Raw genomic sequence first — 16,231 nt, 5'->3', positions numbered from 1 at the left:
TGGCTGGTGGCATTGTAAGGCTGGAGGGTCATGTCAGGATGAGCCTGCAGGAAGGTTACCACATGAGGGAGGAGGATGTCTTCCCTGTAACGCACAGCGTTGAGATTGCCTGCATTGACAACAAGTTCAGTCTGATGATGCTGTGATACACCGCCCCAGACCATGACGGACCCTCCACCACCAAATCAATCCCGCTAAAGAGTACAGACCTCGGTGTAACGCTCATTGCGTCGACGATAAATGCGAATCCAACCATCACCCCCAGTGAGACAAAACATTGACTTGTCAGTGAAGAGCACTTTTTGCCAGTCCTGTCTGGTTCAGCGACGGTGGGTTTGTGCCCATAGGCGACGTTGTTGCCGGTGATGTCTGGTGAGGACTTGCCTTACAACAGGCCTACAAGCTCCCATACCAGCCTCTCTCAGTCTATTGCGGACAGTCTGAGCATTGATGGAGGGATTGTGCGTTCCTGGTGTAATTCGGGCAGTTGTTGTTGCCATCCTGTACCCCTCCAGCAGGTGTGGTGTTCGGATGTACCGATCCTGTGCAGGTTTTGTTACACGTGGTCTGCCACTGCGAGGACGATCAGCTGTCCATCCTGTCTCCGTGCAGCGCTGTTTTAGGCGTCTCACAGTACGGACATTGCAATTTATTGCACTGGCCACATCTGCAGTCCTCATGCCTCCTTGCAGCACGCCTAAGACACAATCACGCAGATGAGCAGGGAACCTGGGCATCTTTCTTTTAGTGTTTTTCAGAGTCAGTAGAAAGGCCTCTTTAGTGTCCTAAGGTTTCATAACTGTGACCTTAATTGCCTACCGTCTGTAAGCTGTTAGTGTCTTAATGACCGTTTTACAGGTGCATGTTCATTAATTATTTATGGTTCATTGAACAGGCATGGGAAACAGTGTTTAAACCCTTTACAATGAAGAGCTGTGAAGTTATTTGGATTGTTACAAATTATCTTTGAAAGACCTGAAAAAGGGACATTTCTTTTTTTGCTGAGTTTAATAAATAACATAAATAAAATGGTATAACGAATGATAGTTTCATCTTAGGAAATGGTATGTTGACAAAATAATAGTTAATTTTAAAATGAAAAATATATGTTTTATCTTTTGGAATTGCTAATATCAGAGTTCTGGTGAAATGAGCTTACAAACAAAAACAGTGGAAAAAGTTGAATATATTTGCTGTATTAATTTCCTTGAAGGTCATTGATAAGTCTATTGTCTTCCAAAAAAAGTACAGATCAGAGAATCAGGTCTTCCTGTATTTGGTTTAAATGGTTCTTCCAGAGTCATTTGGTCAATATCACTGTGTTGGAGCAAGTGCATTGATAGGTCAGTGTCCATCGTAAGTAGTTATGTGGAATTGGTAGTCATCTCTTTGGGTTATTTGACATGGAAGACCTTTCTCTGAGAAGATTTCCTAAAGTTCCCATACTTCAAGAGGTCATTTACTATTCTTCTTCATGACAGAAGGTTGTTTTCCAACAAAAACAATTGTCAAAATGTGTAGCAAACATTTTCAGAATGAGGGGAATAATTTCCAAACATTCAAGCAGTTTGTCTTTTTCTTCATTAACTTAACATTTCAAAAAGAGAGCAAAATAAGTGGTAATGATCCCCTGTTCTTCCTCCCAGTTTTTGTCTCTCCCTCCCCAGGTGTTTGGCTGTCCAGTCTCCTTTTTCTGTCCATCTTGGGTCCAGGCCAGTGGCTCATCTCAGCCCAGCCCCGCTGTCCCCCCTCCAGAGGTAGTCCTGTCCAGGGGAGAATGAGTGGCGCTCCCCCCCAAGTCCCCGGCCCGTCCTGTCATCTGTGGGTCTAAGCGATGCAAGTGATGCCATGCTGAGGCGCGGATCACTGTTGCTGATCTTGAACAGGCCACTAGCCGCCATGAAAGCCTCTCTCTCGCTGGGGAAGCGGTTGATCCCCGTCTTCAGGTCGTTGAACACCGCCGTGTCGTTCAGCTGCTTCCTGCCAGTCAGCCGGCGCCGCCGCATCACCACAATGCCCATCGCCAAGCCAAGGGCGAGTAACGCCAGGACACAGGAGGCTGTCAGGGTGGTGGAGGAAGGTTTATTGGTCAGTCGGGGGGCAGGATGGAAGCTGGGCTGCAGCGTGAACTCGCAGCTGGGTCCCATGAAACCCGGCGGGCACTGGCACACGGGCCCCGTGAAGTGGGTGAAGCAAGTGCCGCCATTCTGGCAGGGCTGGGCGCTGGCACCGCGGCCACAGGCATCTGAGCGCAGGCTACAGTTCTTGCCGGCGTAGCCCAGCGTGCATGAGCAGGTGTAGTCGTCCACACCGTCCTGGCAGGTGCCAGCGTTCTGGCACGGCGCTGAAGCACAGTCGTCGATGTTGAACTGGCAGTTGGCGCCGGTAAAGCCAGAGTGGCAGCGACACAGCACGCTTTGACCCAGGTCTAGACACTCACCACCTGGAAGACAACATATCACACGGCGCCAATTAGTACACTGCACCACATTCTGAAGTAGCACAAGATGTGATATCACACTGTTGGCACTTCATGACATCATGAATTCATATACCCTGAAAACATGTATTAATTCATTGTTCTACCAGCCATGTGAAGTACTTCATTATCAAGTACTTCAAGCAAGTGCAGGTGCGTACTTCAACCACTAGATGTTGCCAGAACCAAGGCAAGCTCCTCTCCATCCACTTTCACCTGTTTCCAGTTATTTGGGGAGCTGGTGGACTGTTTTAAATTCCTTGGCATAACCATCTCATTCGATCTGATATGGCCAGCCAACACAAACGCTGTGATCAGGATGGTACAGCAGAGGCTCTATTTCCTGAGGCTACTGAAGAAGTTTGGCATGAGTACCAGCACTCAAGTCAACTTCTACCAATGCACAGTAGAGAGCATCCTGACTGGATCCATCAATGTGTGGTATGGTAACACCAGTGCATAAGACTGCAAAAGGTTTCAGAGGGTAGCACACACTGCAGAGAGAATCATTGGCACTACCCCCCGTGTCATTGAGGCCATCTATGCAGACAGATCCCTACCTAGGGCCCAAAAGACCCCAGCCACTCGGCGAGTGCACTATTCTCACAGGAGCATCAAGACCTCCACTACCAGGTTCAAGAATAGTTTTAATCAGAGTGTAATCCTCCTTTTAAACCAAGCAACCTGGCTGCTGTTTTTCTCCTACTTTTGGAAGTTTACATAAATGCGTTTTAATGACATCAACCTAAGTTTTTCAACCACTCCACATATTTCTTGTTAACAAACTAGTTTTGACAAGTCGGTTAGGACATCTACTTTGTGCATGACAAGTAATTTTTCCAACAATTGTTTACAGACAGATTATTTCACTGTATCACAATTCCAGTTGGTCAGAAGTTTACATACACTAAGTTGACTGTACCTTTAAACATATTGGAAAATTCCAGAAAATTATGTCATGGCTTTAGAAGCTTCTGATAGGCTAATTGACATCATTTGAGTCAATTGGAGGTGTACCTGGGGATGTATTTCAAGGCCTATCTTCAAACTCTGTGCCTCTTTGCTTGACATCATGGAAAAAAATCAAAAGAAATCAGCCAAGACCTCAGAAAATAAATTGTAGACCTCCACAAGTCTGGTTCATCCTTGCGAGCAATTTCCAAACGCCTGAAGGTGCCACGTTCATCTGTACAAACAATAGTGCACAAGTATAAACACCATGGGACAACACAGTCATACCGCTCAGGAAGGAGACGCGTTCTGTCTCCTAGAGATGAACGTACTTTGGTGCGAAAAGTGCAAATCAATCCCAGAACAACAGCAAAGGACCTTGTGAAGATGCTGGAGGAATCAGGTACAAAATTATCTATATTCACAGTAAAACGAGTCCTATATCGATAAATCCTGAAAAGCTGCTCAGCAAGGAAGAAGCCACTGCTCCAAAACAAAGCCAGACTACAGTTTGCAACTGAACACTGGGAAAAAGATTGTACTTTTTGGAGAAATGTCCTCTGGTCTGATGAAACAAAAATAGAACTGTTTGGCCGTAATGACCATCGTTATGTTCGGAGGAAAAAGGGGAAGGCTATCTATTCACAAAATAGATGGCATCATGAGGCAAATGACGTGGATATATTGACGCAACATCTCAAGACATCAGTCAGGAAGTTAAAGCTTGGTCACAAATGGGTCTTCCAAGTGGACAATGACCCCAAGCATACTTCCAAAGTTGTGGCAAAATGGCATAAGGACAACAAAGTCAAGGTATTGGAGTGGCCATCACAAAGCCCTGACCTCAATCCTATAGAAAATTTGTGAGCAGAACTGAAAAAGTGTGTGCGAGCAAGGAGGCCTACAACCCTGACTCAGTTACACCAGCTCTGTCAGGAGGCCTACAACCCTGACTCAGTTACACCAGCTCTGTAAGGAGGCCTACAACCCTGACTCAGTTACACCAGCTCTGTAAGGAGGCCTACAACCCTGACTCAGTTACACCAGCTCTGTCAGGAGTTACGGGCCAAAATTCACCCAACTTATTGTGGGAAGCTTGTGGAAGGCTACCTGAAACGTTTGACCAAAGTTAAACAATTTAAAGGCAATGCTACCAAATACTAATTAAGTGTATGTAAACTGCTGAACCACTAGGAATGTGATGAAAGAAATAAAAGCTGAAATAAAATCACTCTACTATTATTCTGACATTTCACATTCTTAAAATAAAGTGGTGATCCTAACTGACCTAAGACAGGGAACTTTTACTTGGATTAAATGTCAGGAATTGTGAAAAACTGAGTTTATTGTATTTGGCTAAGGTGTATGTAAACATCCGACTTCACAACATACTGTATGACTGAAAACATTTAAAATCTTTTTACTGTACATGTCTATGTACTGTACTATATGTGCGAGCGCTCCAACAAAGAATTACAACTACTTTAATACCTGCAACTAAACTATAAACTTCAATTTGAGCTTGATCCATTGCAGTCAGACTCACCATTCAGACAGGGGCTGTTGCTGCAGCGGTCCAGTTTCTTTTCGCAGTTGGAGCCAGTGTAGGTGGGAGGGCAACGGCAGGAATAGCCCCCCGTCAGCATCTCCATGCAGGTGCCTCCATTGAAACAGGGCCCATCGGCACACGTCATGGCGATGATCTCACAGTTCTTCCCATAGAAGCCCTGGGGGCAGGTGCATGAGTAGTCGTTCTCCAGGTCCTAAAGAGAGAGATGATTGAGAGTATTTTTGATAATGTCGAGAGACAGACACCTTGACCTAGCTTTGGCTTTCTACAATTCATAGATTAACCATGATTACTGATCATGTTTCTGACATTGTGTCTTATTTAAACAAGTTTATTACTGTGTTACACTGTGTTTGTACCTTGAACACATTTCTATTTTACCTTCAAATGGAAGATTAAGAAAAAAACAATATAACATGGAATGCCAAATTAACTGAAATACAACATTGTTTAATTAACACCCAATTGAACATATTAAATAAAATCTGAGCCAATATTTAACTATCCCCATTTCCTGTAAACTGTAATATTACTCACATTGCAGCTGCCTCCGTTCTTGCAGGGGTTGCTGTCACACTCGTTGGTCTCCAGCTCACAGTTGGTGCCACCGTAGCCCGGGCGGCAGATACAGGTGAAGCTGCCCTGGCCTGTGTTGGTACAGGTGGCACCGTTGGCACACGGCCGATGGTTGGTGCAGTAGTTTAGGTCCTGGTCGCAGAAGAGGCCGCCCCAGCCCTCCTTGCAGTCACACTGCCACGGCTGGACGCAGGTGCCATGGAGGCAGCCCGGGTAGCGCACACACCCGGTGCATGAGGGCCCCTGCCAACCCATTCTGCACTTGCAGTCCCCAGGGGCCTCGCAGTAGCCATGCCTCGCGCTGCAGTCTGCCGAACAGATGGCTGGTGGGAGGAGGAGGGGGGGGGTGATTACATTGAATGGGCAGATTGGGCACGCATGCACCCACCCACCAACTCTGTCTGAGCCCCCCCACTGCCGGCACTCCCAACTGTTTGTTAAGTATTAAACCAAGCAGCTGGTGAGCACTCGGCCGTAGGAACAGAAGCCAGGACTTTCTTTTCGCCCTCTGCCTCACACACACACAGACACACACACACAGCATCTCCAACATGTGTCCCTGGTGAGGCATGGTTCTTTCTCCCTTTGTTATAGGGGAACAAAGGGCAGATCGAACTCCACAAGCCTTCCTTACTATAAAGTCTACAAAGCAACAACAGGAGGCTTTCTGAGATAAAAGTACATACTTAAGGCTCATGCAATTATGCCTGTCTAAAATAGTAGAGTGGCTGGTTATGGGATTAAATTGAAATCCTTGAGGCAGAAGAGTAATCTTAGTTTAGAAATAACTTGGCACAAACATTTTCATAAAATGTACAATTAAAATGTGTTGCACATGCTTAATTATTGATGTGATTATATATAAGCCTGTATGTACAAATTTTTGCCACCAATCATTCAAGTCTATATACTGCCCTTGTGACGCCTTCAAAGAGCATTAATTGTTTTCACTAAGGAGAATGCCAAAATTAACATTTGCCTCATTTATCAATGAATCCTTGTGTGCACTGTGCAGTCTATTTACAATAGGCCTATACAGTGCAGACTGAGACAACCTGGTTGACAGAATCTGAGTCGGGACAGTAATGTAGCCTAAAGTCATTGACGATTGAACTTACGATCAGAACAGTAGTTGCCCTTCCAGCCCTCCAGACATTGTTTGTTTCCCTCCACGTCACAGTTGTAGTGGCCCAGAGTGTCATCGCGGGGTCTGCAGTATTCGGCGCAGCTGTCGCCAAAGTAGTACTCGTCACAGAATGCGTGATAGGAGTAGCGCAGCTCGCTCTGCTCTCCGAAGTGGACGTCTTGAGACCAGTCCTCGCCTATGGCCAGTCTTCTTCTGGTAGCCAAGCGGCTGACCAGGTTGTTTTGATTGTCTGAAAAAGTATAAGAAACGTAGTATTGTAGTAGCCTATTGGCATACTGATTTTTTTTAAGTAACAGGAAGGCTGTTAAAAAAGTGCTATAATAAGCCTACTCCAACAACACCTTACCTGTGTATTCTGTAGGGATTTCTGCGTTCCATGCTTCAATAATCAGCGAAAATGTTCCCTGTAAATAGGTAAATCCTGTATTAAAACGTTTATGCAAGAATGATAGAGTAACATAACATTTATATTTCCTTGTGTAACAGTATTTATGAATAAAATATTATTTACCGGCCACTTAAAATGGAACGGTATTCTAATAGGAGCGCTGCTGGAAATTGAGGTCTGATCTGCGCTTATGACGTTGGTGTGTCCTGTTCCAAAAGTGCATGGTGGCTCCGCATGGATGACGTCCTCTGAGTGTTTGAGACAAATTCTGAAAAAGATGTGACAGTCCCTATGCCTTCTGCATATGCGTTGAGCAGTGTTGAACGAATGGACTTTCAGCTCGAACACACCAGAAGATGATACCTGCCAAGAGAAGAGCGAATTGGACATTAGAGATATGCTGTGCATAAAGCACGGCAATATTGAATGGTTCCTTATTGTTACACTTCGTACTTACCACTTGCACTACAGCCAAAGCAAAGACACATCTAAGAGGTAGCGAGGCCATTTCCGCCAGGTGTTTGCATTCGTTGTGTCCAATAGAAATGTGACAGGCGCGTATTCCCAAAAAACAGGATAGAAAAAAATCCTTGCAGTCACACCATAAAATTAGTATGAAAAGGTATAGCAGTCCAAGCAACGTCCTCACTCTTCCCTATGTCCTGGTCGCTGGTCTTCACTTGTTTTGGTTCTGGTGGTTAATGAGAGTGAATGAATTTTATACCCCTGATGCGCGCCCCTGTCACGCGTCAGGAGGCGGGGCACGGTAAGACCCAAGGGACAACCACGACGCGTCGGAACATGTGTGTGGATTTGGTGCTGATTAAATTTATCAGCAAAAATAACATAAGGCCTATACTTAGAGCATAATCATATTTGAAGTGTGATTGGCACATATTTTATACAGTTATACAGCTGCAACAAGCTGCAACAAACAGTCAAACGGGACAGTTTTATTTCAATCTCTTCATTTAAAAACTCAATCATGGACACTTACTGACAGTTGTGACTGCTTTGTGTGATGTATTATTGTCTCTACCTGCTTGCCCTTTGTGCTGTTGTCTGTGCCCATTAATCTTTGTACCATGTTTTGTGCTGCTACCATGTTGTGTTGATACCATGTTGTTATGTTGTGTTGCTACCATGCTGTGTTGTCATGTGTTTCTGCCTTCCTATGTTGTTGTCTTAGGTCTCTCTTTATGTAGTGTTGTGTTGTGTCTCTTGTCGTGATGTGTGTTTTGTCATATATTTATATTTAATTTATGCATTATTTTTAATTCCCGCCCCCGTCCCCGCAGGAGGCCTTTTGCCTTTTGGTAGGCCATCATTGTAAATAAGAATGTGTTCTTAAATAAATAAATAAAACATAAATACAACTAACTAGCCAAATGTCCACGATTTTGGAGTCGAGCTATGAAATGTGTGACACAAGCATCGAAAACTGAATTGTTAGGCCTACATATTTAATTATTCAACTTCAATCAGACAAATAATAATATAGGCCTACAAAAGCATGCGATTTTTAACCAGTATAATGAATAGGCTTCACAGCCTAACAGCTCTACAGTATCTATACCTACTGGAAACATGTAACAGAAAAAAGGTGTTAATTTATTAAGCACTTTAGCCTACCGGCATAATGATGGTAAATTAAGTGTTAGACAGCATCACATGATAATAAACATGTGGGTTATGAGTGGTTATAACCTAGGCTACTATTCGATATCACCTATTCTTAAGTCTTTCAATTATATTCCAAATAAGTTGTTTTCACAAAACGTTGGCATAAGAACATGTATTGTTCAGTATCAATTCATTGTTCAGTATCAATTAATTTGTGGTAAATATCGATCTGAAGGAAGTTGAGAAGAAGAGCATGATCCCCCCTTTCTTCCGTCACAAAAGTGTAATTGCTCAGACGCGTGCGGGCAGGTTATGGATGAGACCGTTCATTGTGAGCTTCAGGGATATTCGGGGGTCTATTGTTGAGGTTGAGTCAGGGGAGGGGCACTCTCTCTGGACCCTGCAGCGGGCTAGAGTTTTTGCCTTTGTGTGAACAGCTGTATGGTAATCAATGGCACATTATCCACGGTCCTTCTCAATTTGTCCTTCCCAACTGCACACAACTTTCTTAATGCATATTGATTTAGGGGGCATCAACAGGGGTATTTCCAGCATATGTCGTGCTTATTGCAATTATAGCCTATACACTTTTAGAAAAAAAGTGCTATCTAGAAGTAGTTTAGTTATAGGACTAGGCTCCCTTACACCATGCACTTTAAGATCTTTGACCACTTTCAGATCATATGTCTTTCCTGTATTATTAAAATTAACTCTAATAAACCCAAACAATTACTATTGGATATTGGACTACAGTCAATTTAAAATATTACTATGAAATCCAACCAATCAAGACTTAACAATATGGGTAGCCTGCTGAGTGCACTGTCGTTTTACGCAGAGTAGACTCATTATTCATGGTTTTAAAGTGCGAAGAGATGTAGAAGTCTCCTGATTATTGAGAACAAAACCTTCTATCAAGCAGCACCACTTGAAAAAAAGTGCTTCACGCGAAAGTGTGTGTGTGAGAGAGAGATTTAGAGGGGAAGGGCCACCACTGCTTCTCGTTCGTGCATTGATATTCTAATGAGCGAGGGGCGCGTGCCGTCACTGACCCACACATCATTCCTGGCACACTTCTCTGCTACAACAATAAATCAAGTAATTCCATGAAGTTGCGCACAAATAAATCACAAGTAGAGCATAATGAAAGAAGTCCTCAATGGCAAAGAAATACAGAGAAATTTTCAACTGAACTATGCAAAATATAAAGGACACCATGTAAACTTGACACAACTGTTCAAAAGCATTGGAGTCAATATTGGGCAACTCAATAGTAGGAAGGTTTCCCCAATGTTTGGTATACTCGGTTTATATCTATTTATTACGCATGGGAAAAGTTTGGAACAGATTTCGAAAATTAAAATCACTTGGAGCTAATTTGCATGGTGTATTGACATTATTTGTTAAATTTGACTTGGCAAGTCAGTTTAGAACAAATTCTTATTTTCAATCACGGCCTAGGAGCAGTGGGTTAACTGCCTTGTTCAGGAGCAGAACGGCAGATTTTTACCTTGTCAGCTCTGGGATTCAATCTTGCAACTTTTCAGTTACTAATCCAATGCTCTAATCACTCGGCTACCTGCCGCCCCATTTTATGTCAAAAAAATAAAACAAATGTATACAAAAACACTACCATTCAAATGTTTTGGTCACTTAGAAATGTCCTTGTTTTTGAAAGAAAAGCATTTTTTTGTCCATTAAAAATGACATCAAATTGATCAGAAATACAGTGTAGACATTGTTGATGTTGTAAATGACTATTGTAGCTGGAAACGGCTGATTTTTTTATTCAATATCTACATAGTCATAAAGAGGCCCATTATCAGCAACCATCACTCCTGTGTTCCAATGGCACGTTGTGTGAGCTAATCCAAGTTTATCATTTTAAAAGGCTAATTGATCATTAGAAAACCCTTTTGCAATTATTAAACTTCCGACTTCAACTACATGTGTAGTGGGGTGCACAGTGTGTTCTTTTACATGTTCTTCACAGAAAATGAGCTAAGACCAATGAGTCTCAAGATGAAAAAAATCTTTAATTGTATCATTTGTCTTTTAGCAAACATTGAAAATGGGTCCCACAACCCGGACATCACACAAGGGTTAATCTAACACTGCATTTAATGTCAAAATAAATTGGCAGTTGTAGTGTAATGTGTCTAGGTGAAGCAGGTAAGGCGGAGTCAGGCGCAGGACACAGAGATGAGTAGTATTCGTAACTTTTCCTCAAACAAAACTAGGGATAGGGAACATATAATTAAGGAATGGAAACCAGGTGTGTACAATGAAGACAAAACAAACGGAAAATGAAAAGTGGATTGGTGGTGACTAGAAAACCGGTGACGTCTACCGCCGAATGCCGCCCGAACAAGGAGAGGGACGAACTTCGGCGGAAGTCGTGACGTGGAGCCTACCATCCAATGAGGCCTATGCACTGTCATGACGTTGGCCAGGGGGTAGGTTTATGACAGTCAAAAATACCTCTTCCCCTATTTTTCCTCTCTACCCTACTGAGGTTACATTTGCAAAACCCTTGGTTAACATAGAGATTCTGGGAACATCAGAAGGTGGGGGGAAATGAACTATATTCTGGCAATCCGATCAATTGAACATATGCGATGGTACTTAATGAACATGATGTCAGTTCGGTTGTCATCTGAGACAGTCGCATCAATGATAAGATGACAAACTCTCAATTGGAAAGTCTACACATCAGAGCTATCTGATTCACATGGAATTGTTGTTCAATTTAAATGTTTGAATATGGAATTATTCGTGATGGGATGAAATGTGATTTTAGCTTCTAAAATGTGAGATTTGGGTTTTCATAAGATAGGGCTCTGCTCAATCAGTGGCCCGCCCCTGTGAAGGGACATGGGCTATAAAACTTTTCAAACACGCCCTCCTCTCCCTTCCTATATAAGCCCTTGACGACAATATAACCTCCTGTTCCGAGGACTTGAGGACGACGGTCCTATGTCAGAATGGTTCAGATAATAACTACAGAACGAAGCCAACATCAGCGTGAGCTTTGGTTGCGAATGGTATGAACTTTGAACTCTTATTCACTACAGAAGTGATACCTCCTAGCCGTTGAATTAGCAACAGCAGATGCAAACGAGGGTTAGGAAGGAACAGACAGAGTATCCCGTCTATCACCCAACGACATTACTACAACGTACCCAATTGACAACCTGAGACACTCTTCAAAGGACTCGGTTGGGCAACATGGCCTTCCATCTACCACCAACCTACCGAAGCGCAGCTCAGAGTAAATATTTATTGCATTTTCCTTTTCCAAATGGGCGGTAATTTAGAATGCATAAGATACTGTATTTACGATAGCACAGCTTCTTCCCTTTGTTCCTCAGTCTTCCCGCTCTTTCACTCAAACCCAGCCCCTTTTCTTTTGTGTAACCAGCTGTCATATCTGTTCCGCCCGCAAGGGACGTTTTCCTTTATGACGTAATGTATAATCAAGTTATGATTTAATTATGTGTATGTGTAATTCTGTGTGATTAGTTAGGTATTTAGTAAATAAATAATCAAACCCAATTTTGTATTGCTGATTCAAATTGTTAGCCAGGGTTCGTGCAGATAACCAAGAAATTACAACTTTCAGATGAAACTGAATTAAGATGACGATTAATATTGACTGCTATTGATGTAAAATATTACTAGGTCTTTAAGAGTTTATTCGGAAGATAACAGCTCTATAAATATTATGTCGTGGTGCCCGACTCTCTAGTTTATTACATTTACATGATTAGCTCAATCAGGTGAAAAAAATAAATTATTGTATAGAATAGCATGACAAATCACTTAATCCGGCATAGCCAAAGACACGACAGCACTCACAATGGCCAATGTGCATATTAGCTCGCTCAACACAGCAGCAGGCCCCAGAGAAACAGGTACGGGGCAGGCGGGAAGACACTTTCATTACAGGAATCATAAGGATAATGTACTTTACTGTTTGACCAAATCATGGTTTTAGCCTTATAAAAAATAGGATGTTTTTATTGAGGTGAATATATGTGCTGACTGCAACGATGCAAGCAATATTTTTTTTTACTCCCACATCTAGGTGTCAAAGAGTCGCAAAATGTGACTCTTTTGAGGAAAATAGGTGTATGTCGCTCGTCACTACTTTACTGGAGAGGCATTTGAATATTTCATTTTTTTAAATCAAAATGCGTTATTTGACAGAAATGCATTCTGGAACATGTGAATTTTTATGTGCCTTAATAACAAACTTGTATGCCATCTGTAAATACAGATACAATTAATAAATTATGAGCATAGTTGTTTTAGCCACGGAAAAAGTTAGGAGCCTTCCCACTAGCCATGATTGGCTGAGATAATGGCTGGACTGGACAAGCCGAGAAATTCGTTCGGATTGGTCACGCTTATGTCTATAACATGAGCTGCTCAGTATGTGTATGTAATCTTTTCTTACACTGACATTTTGAAAGATATCAAAAAGAACTGCATAAGGCTCTCCACTTTCTGGAGGACAGTGTTTTGAAATCAGTGGAATGCCCGGTAGAAGCAGAGTATGATAGCTAAGGAGATGGGAAAAAATCTGCTGTTTGATTGCAAATAGTAAAGAGGCAGTTGAACAGAGAACACACAGAAGAAGGCTGTTGTGGGGAAGTTTGGATGAATGAGGTGCCCAATGTAAACTGCCTGTTACTCAGGCCCAGTCAAAACTGTTCGCTGCTCTGGCCCCCCAATGGTGGAACAAACTCCCTCACGACGCCAGGACAGCGGAGTCAATCACCACCTTCCAGAGACACCTGAAACCCCACCTCTTCAAGGAATACCTAGGATAGGATAAAGCAATCCTTCTCACCCCCCCCCTTAAATGATTTAGATGCACTATTGTAAAGTGGCTGTTCCACTGATGTCAGAAGGTGAATTCACCAATTTGTAAGTCGCTCTGGATAAGAGCGTCTGCTAAATGACTTAAATGTAAATGTAAATGTAAAAGTTAGGATATGCATATAATTGGTATTATTGGATAGAAACACTCTAAAGTTTTGAGAGCTGTTAAAATAATGTCTGTGAGTATAACACAACTGATATAACAGGCAAAACCCGAGGAGAATCCATCTGGAATTAATTTTTTGGGAGGTGACACCATTTAAAATGCCTGTCTATGTGGAAATCAAATCAAATCAAATCAAATGTATTTATATAGCCCTTTGTACATTAGCTGATATCTCAAAGTGCTGTACAGAAACCCAGCCTAAAACCCCAAACAGCAAGCAATGCAGGTGTTGAAGCACGTTGGCTAGGAAAAACTCCCTAGAAAGGCCAAAACCTAGGAAGAAACCTAGAGAGGAACCAGGCTATGAGGGTTGGCCAGTCCTCTTATGGCCGTGCCGCGTGGAGATTATAACAGAACATGGACAAGATGTTCAAATGTTCATAAATTACCAGCATGGTCAAATAATAGGTCTGGGACAGGTAGCACGTCCGGTGAACAGGTCAGGATTCCATAGCCACAGGCAGAACAGTTGAAACTGGAGCAGCAGCATGGCCAGGTGGACTGGGGACAGCAAGGAGTCATCATGCCAGGTAGTCCTGAGGCATGGTCCTAGGGCTCTGGTCCTCTGAGAGAGAGAAAGAAAGAGAGAAAGAGAGAATTAGAGAGAGCATACTTACATTCACACAGGACACCGGATAAGACAGAAGAAGTACTCCAGATATAACAAACTGACCCTCGCACCCCGTCACATAACCTACTGCAGCATAAATACTGGAGGCTGAGACAGGAGGTGTCCTGTGGCCCCATCCGATGATACCCCTGGACAGGGCCAAACAGGAAGGATATAACCCCACCCACTTTGCCAAAGCACAGCCCCCACATCTGGAATACCTCCCAGATTGCAGTTCCTAGAACTTCCAGTAGATGTCAACAGTCTTTAGAAAGAGTTTCAGGCTTGTTTTTTGAAAAATTAGCTTGAATTTGTGGTTTTTCTAAGTGGCTCCCATTTTGGCTGTAGTGTTGTGGTGAGCGTCGGTGAGGCGCGCACTTCGTTATTTATCTCTGATAATGAACATACTATTCTCTGTCTTAAATTTGATTGTTTATTTACATATTAGGGTACCTGAGGATTGATTACAAACATTGTTTGACCTGTTTGGACAAAATCTATTGGTAACCTTCAGGATTCATTTGTATGCATTTTGAACGAGGGAAACCAGTGGATTACAGAGTCAAGCGCGCCAACTAAACTGACTTAGTGGGATATAAAGAAGGACTTTATCGACCATTTGTTATGTAGCTGGGACCCTTGTGATCGCAAACACAGGAAGATCTTCAAAGGTAAGTGATTTATTTTATTACTATTTCTGACTATTACTATTTCTGACACAACATGATGCACCACCCCCATGCTTCACGGTTGGGATTGTGTTCTTCGGCTTGCAAGCCTCCCCCTTTTTCCTCCAAACATAATGATGGTCATTATGGACAAAAGGTTCTATTTTTGCTTCATCAGACCAGAGGACATTTCTCCAAAAAGTATGATCTTTGTCCCCATGTGCAGTTGCAAACCGTAGTCTGGCTTTGTTATGGCGGTTTTGGAGCAGTGGCTTCTTCCTTGCTGAGCAGCCTTCAGGTTATGTCAATATAGGACTCGTTTTACTGTGGATATAGATATTTTTCTACCTGTTCCCTCCAGCATCTTCACAATGTCTTTTGCTGTTGTTCTGGGATTGATTTGCACTTTTCGCACTAAAGTACGTTAATGTCTAGGAGACGGAGCGCTTTTCTTTCCTGGGCAGTATGACAGCTGCGTGGTCCCATGGTGTTTATACTTGCCTACTATTGTTTGTACAGATGAACGTGGTACCTTCAGGCGTTTGGAAATTGCTCCCAACGATGAAACAAAATTGTGGAGTTCTACAACTTATTTTCTGAGGTCTTGGCTGATTTCTTTTGATTTTCCCATGATGTCAAGCAAAGAGGCACTGAGTTTGAAGGTAGGCCTTGAAATACATCCACAGGTACACCTCCAATTGACTCAAATGATGTCAATTAGCCTATCAGAAGTTTCTAAAGCCATGACATCTGGAATTTTCCAAGCTGTTTAAAGGCACAGTCAACAAAGGCACAGTGTATGTAAACTTCTCACCCACTGAAATTATGATACAGTGAGTTATACGTGAAATAATCTGTCTGTAAACAATGGTTGGAAAAATGACTTGTGTCATGCACAAAGTAGATGTCCTAACCGACTTGCCAAAACTATAATTTGTTAACAAGAAATTTGTGGAGTGGTTGAAAAATGAGTTTTAATGACTCCAACCTAACTGCATGTAAACTTACGACTTCAACTGTATGTAACATATTGACGAGGGTTGACATTGGTTATGATTATGAATTTGCATGCATTTCAATCTCACAAAAGTATACCTATGACACAAGATAGGACTCCAAACTGATGTAAATAACAAGTATTGCATATCCAGCAAGCTAGCTGGCTA

General features: G+C 42.6%; 1 protein-coding gene across 1 annotated transcript; it reads right to left on the bottom strand.

Moving 5' to 3' along the window:
* Positions 1-1,721: 1,721 nt before the first annotated feature.
* Positions 1,722-7,619, bottom strand: LOC135547893 (delta-like protein B). Its single transcript, XM_064977103.1, has 7 exons — positions 7,569-7,619; positions 7,235-7,474; positions 7,070-7,127; positions 6,695-6,952; positions 5,538-5,899; positions 4,977-5,193; positions 1,722-2,443 (listed from the first exon to the last, which is right to left on the bottom strand). The coding sequence occupies exons 1-7, from the start codon at positions 7,617-7,619 to the stop codon at positions 1,722-1,724; spliced, it is 1,908 nt and encodes a 635-aa protein (XP_064833175.1).
* Positions 7,620-16,231: the final 8,612 nt, after the last annotated feature.

This window comes from Oncorhynchus masou, chromosome 11 (assembly GCF_036934945.1).
Source record: "Oncorhynchus masou masou isolate Uvic2021 chromosome 11, UVic_Omas_1.1, whole genome shotgun sequence".
NCBI classification, from domain to species: Eukaryota; Metazoa; Chordata; class Actinopteri; order Salmoniformes; family Salmonidae; genus Oncorhynchus; species Oncorhynchus masou.
The sequence above is the reverse complement of the archived record's forward strand: the minus strand, read 5'-3'. Positions and strand labels throughout refer to the sequence as shown.

Bases quoted from the DNA above. Each gene is read 5' to 3' on its own strand.
- LOC135547893 (XM_064977103.1), bottom strand. From the start codon at position 7,619: ATGGCCTCGCTACCTCTTAGATGTGTCTTTGCTTTGGCTGTAGTGCAA. The intron at 7,128-7,234 runs GTAAATAATATT...ACCTATTTACAG, and splicing joins CGTTCCATTTTAAGTGGCCG to GGAACATTTTCGCTGATTAT. The intron at 2,444-4,976 runs GTGAGTCTGACT...GTTGTCTTCCAG, and splicing joins CAACAGCCCCTGTCTGAATG to GTGGTGAGTGTCTAGACCTG.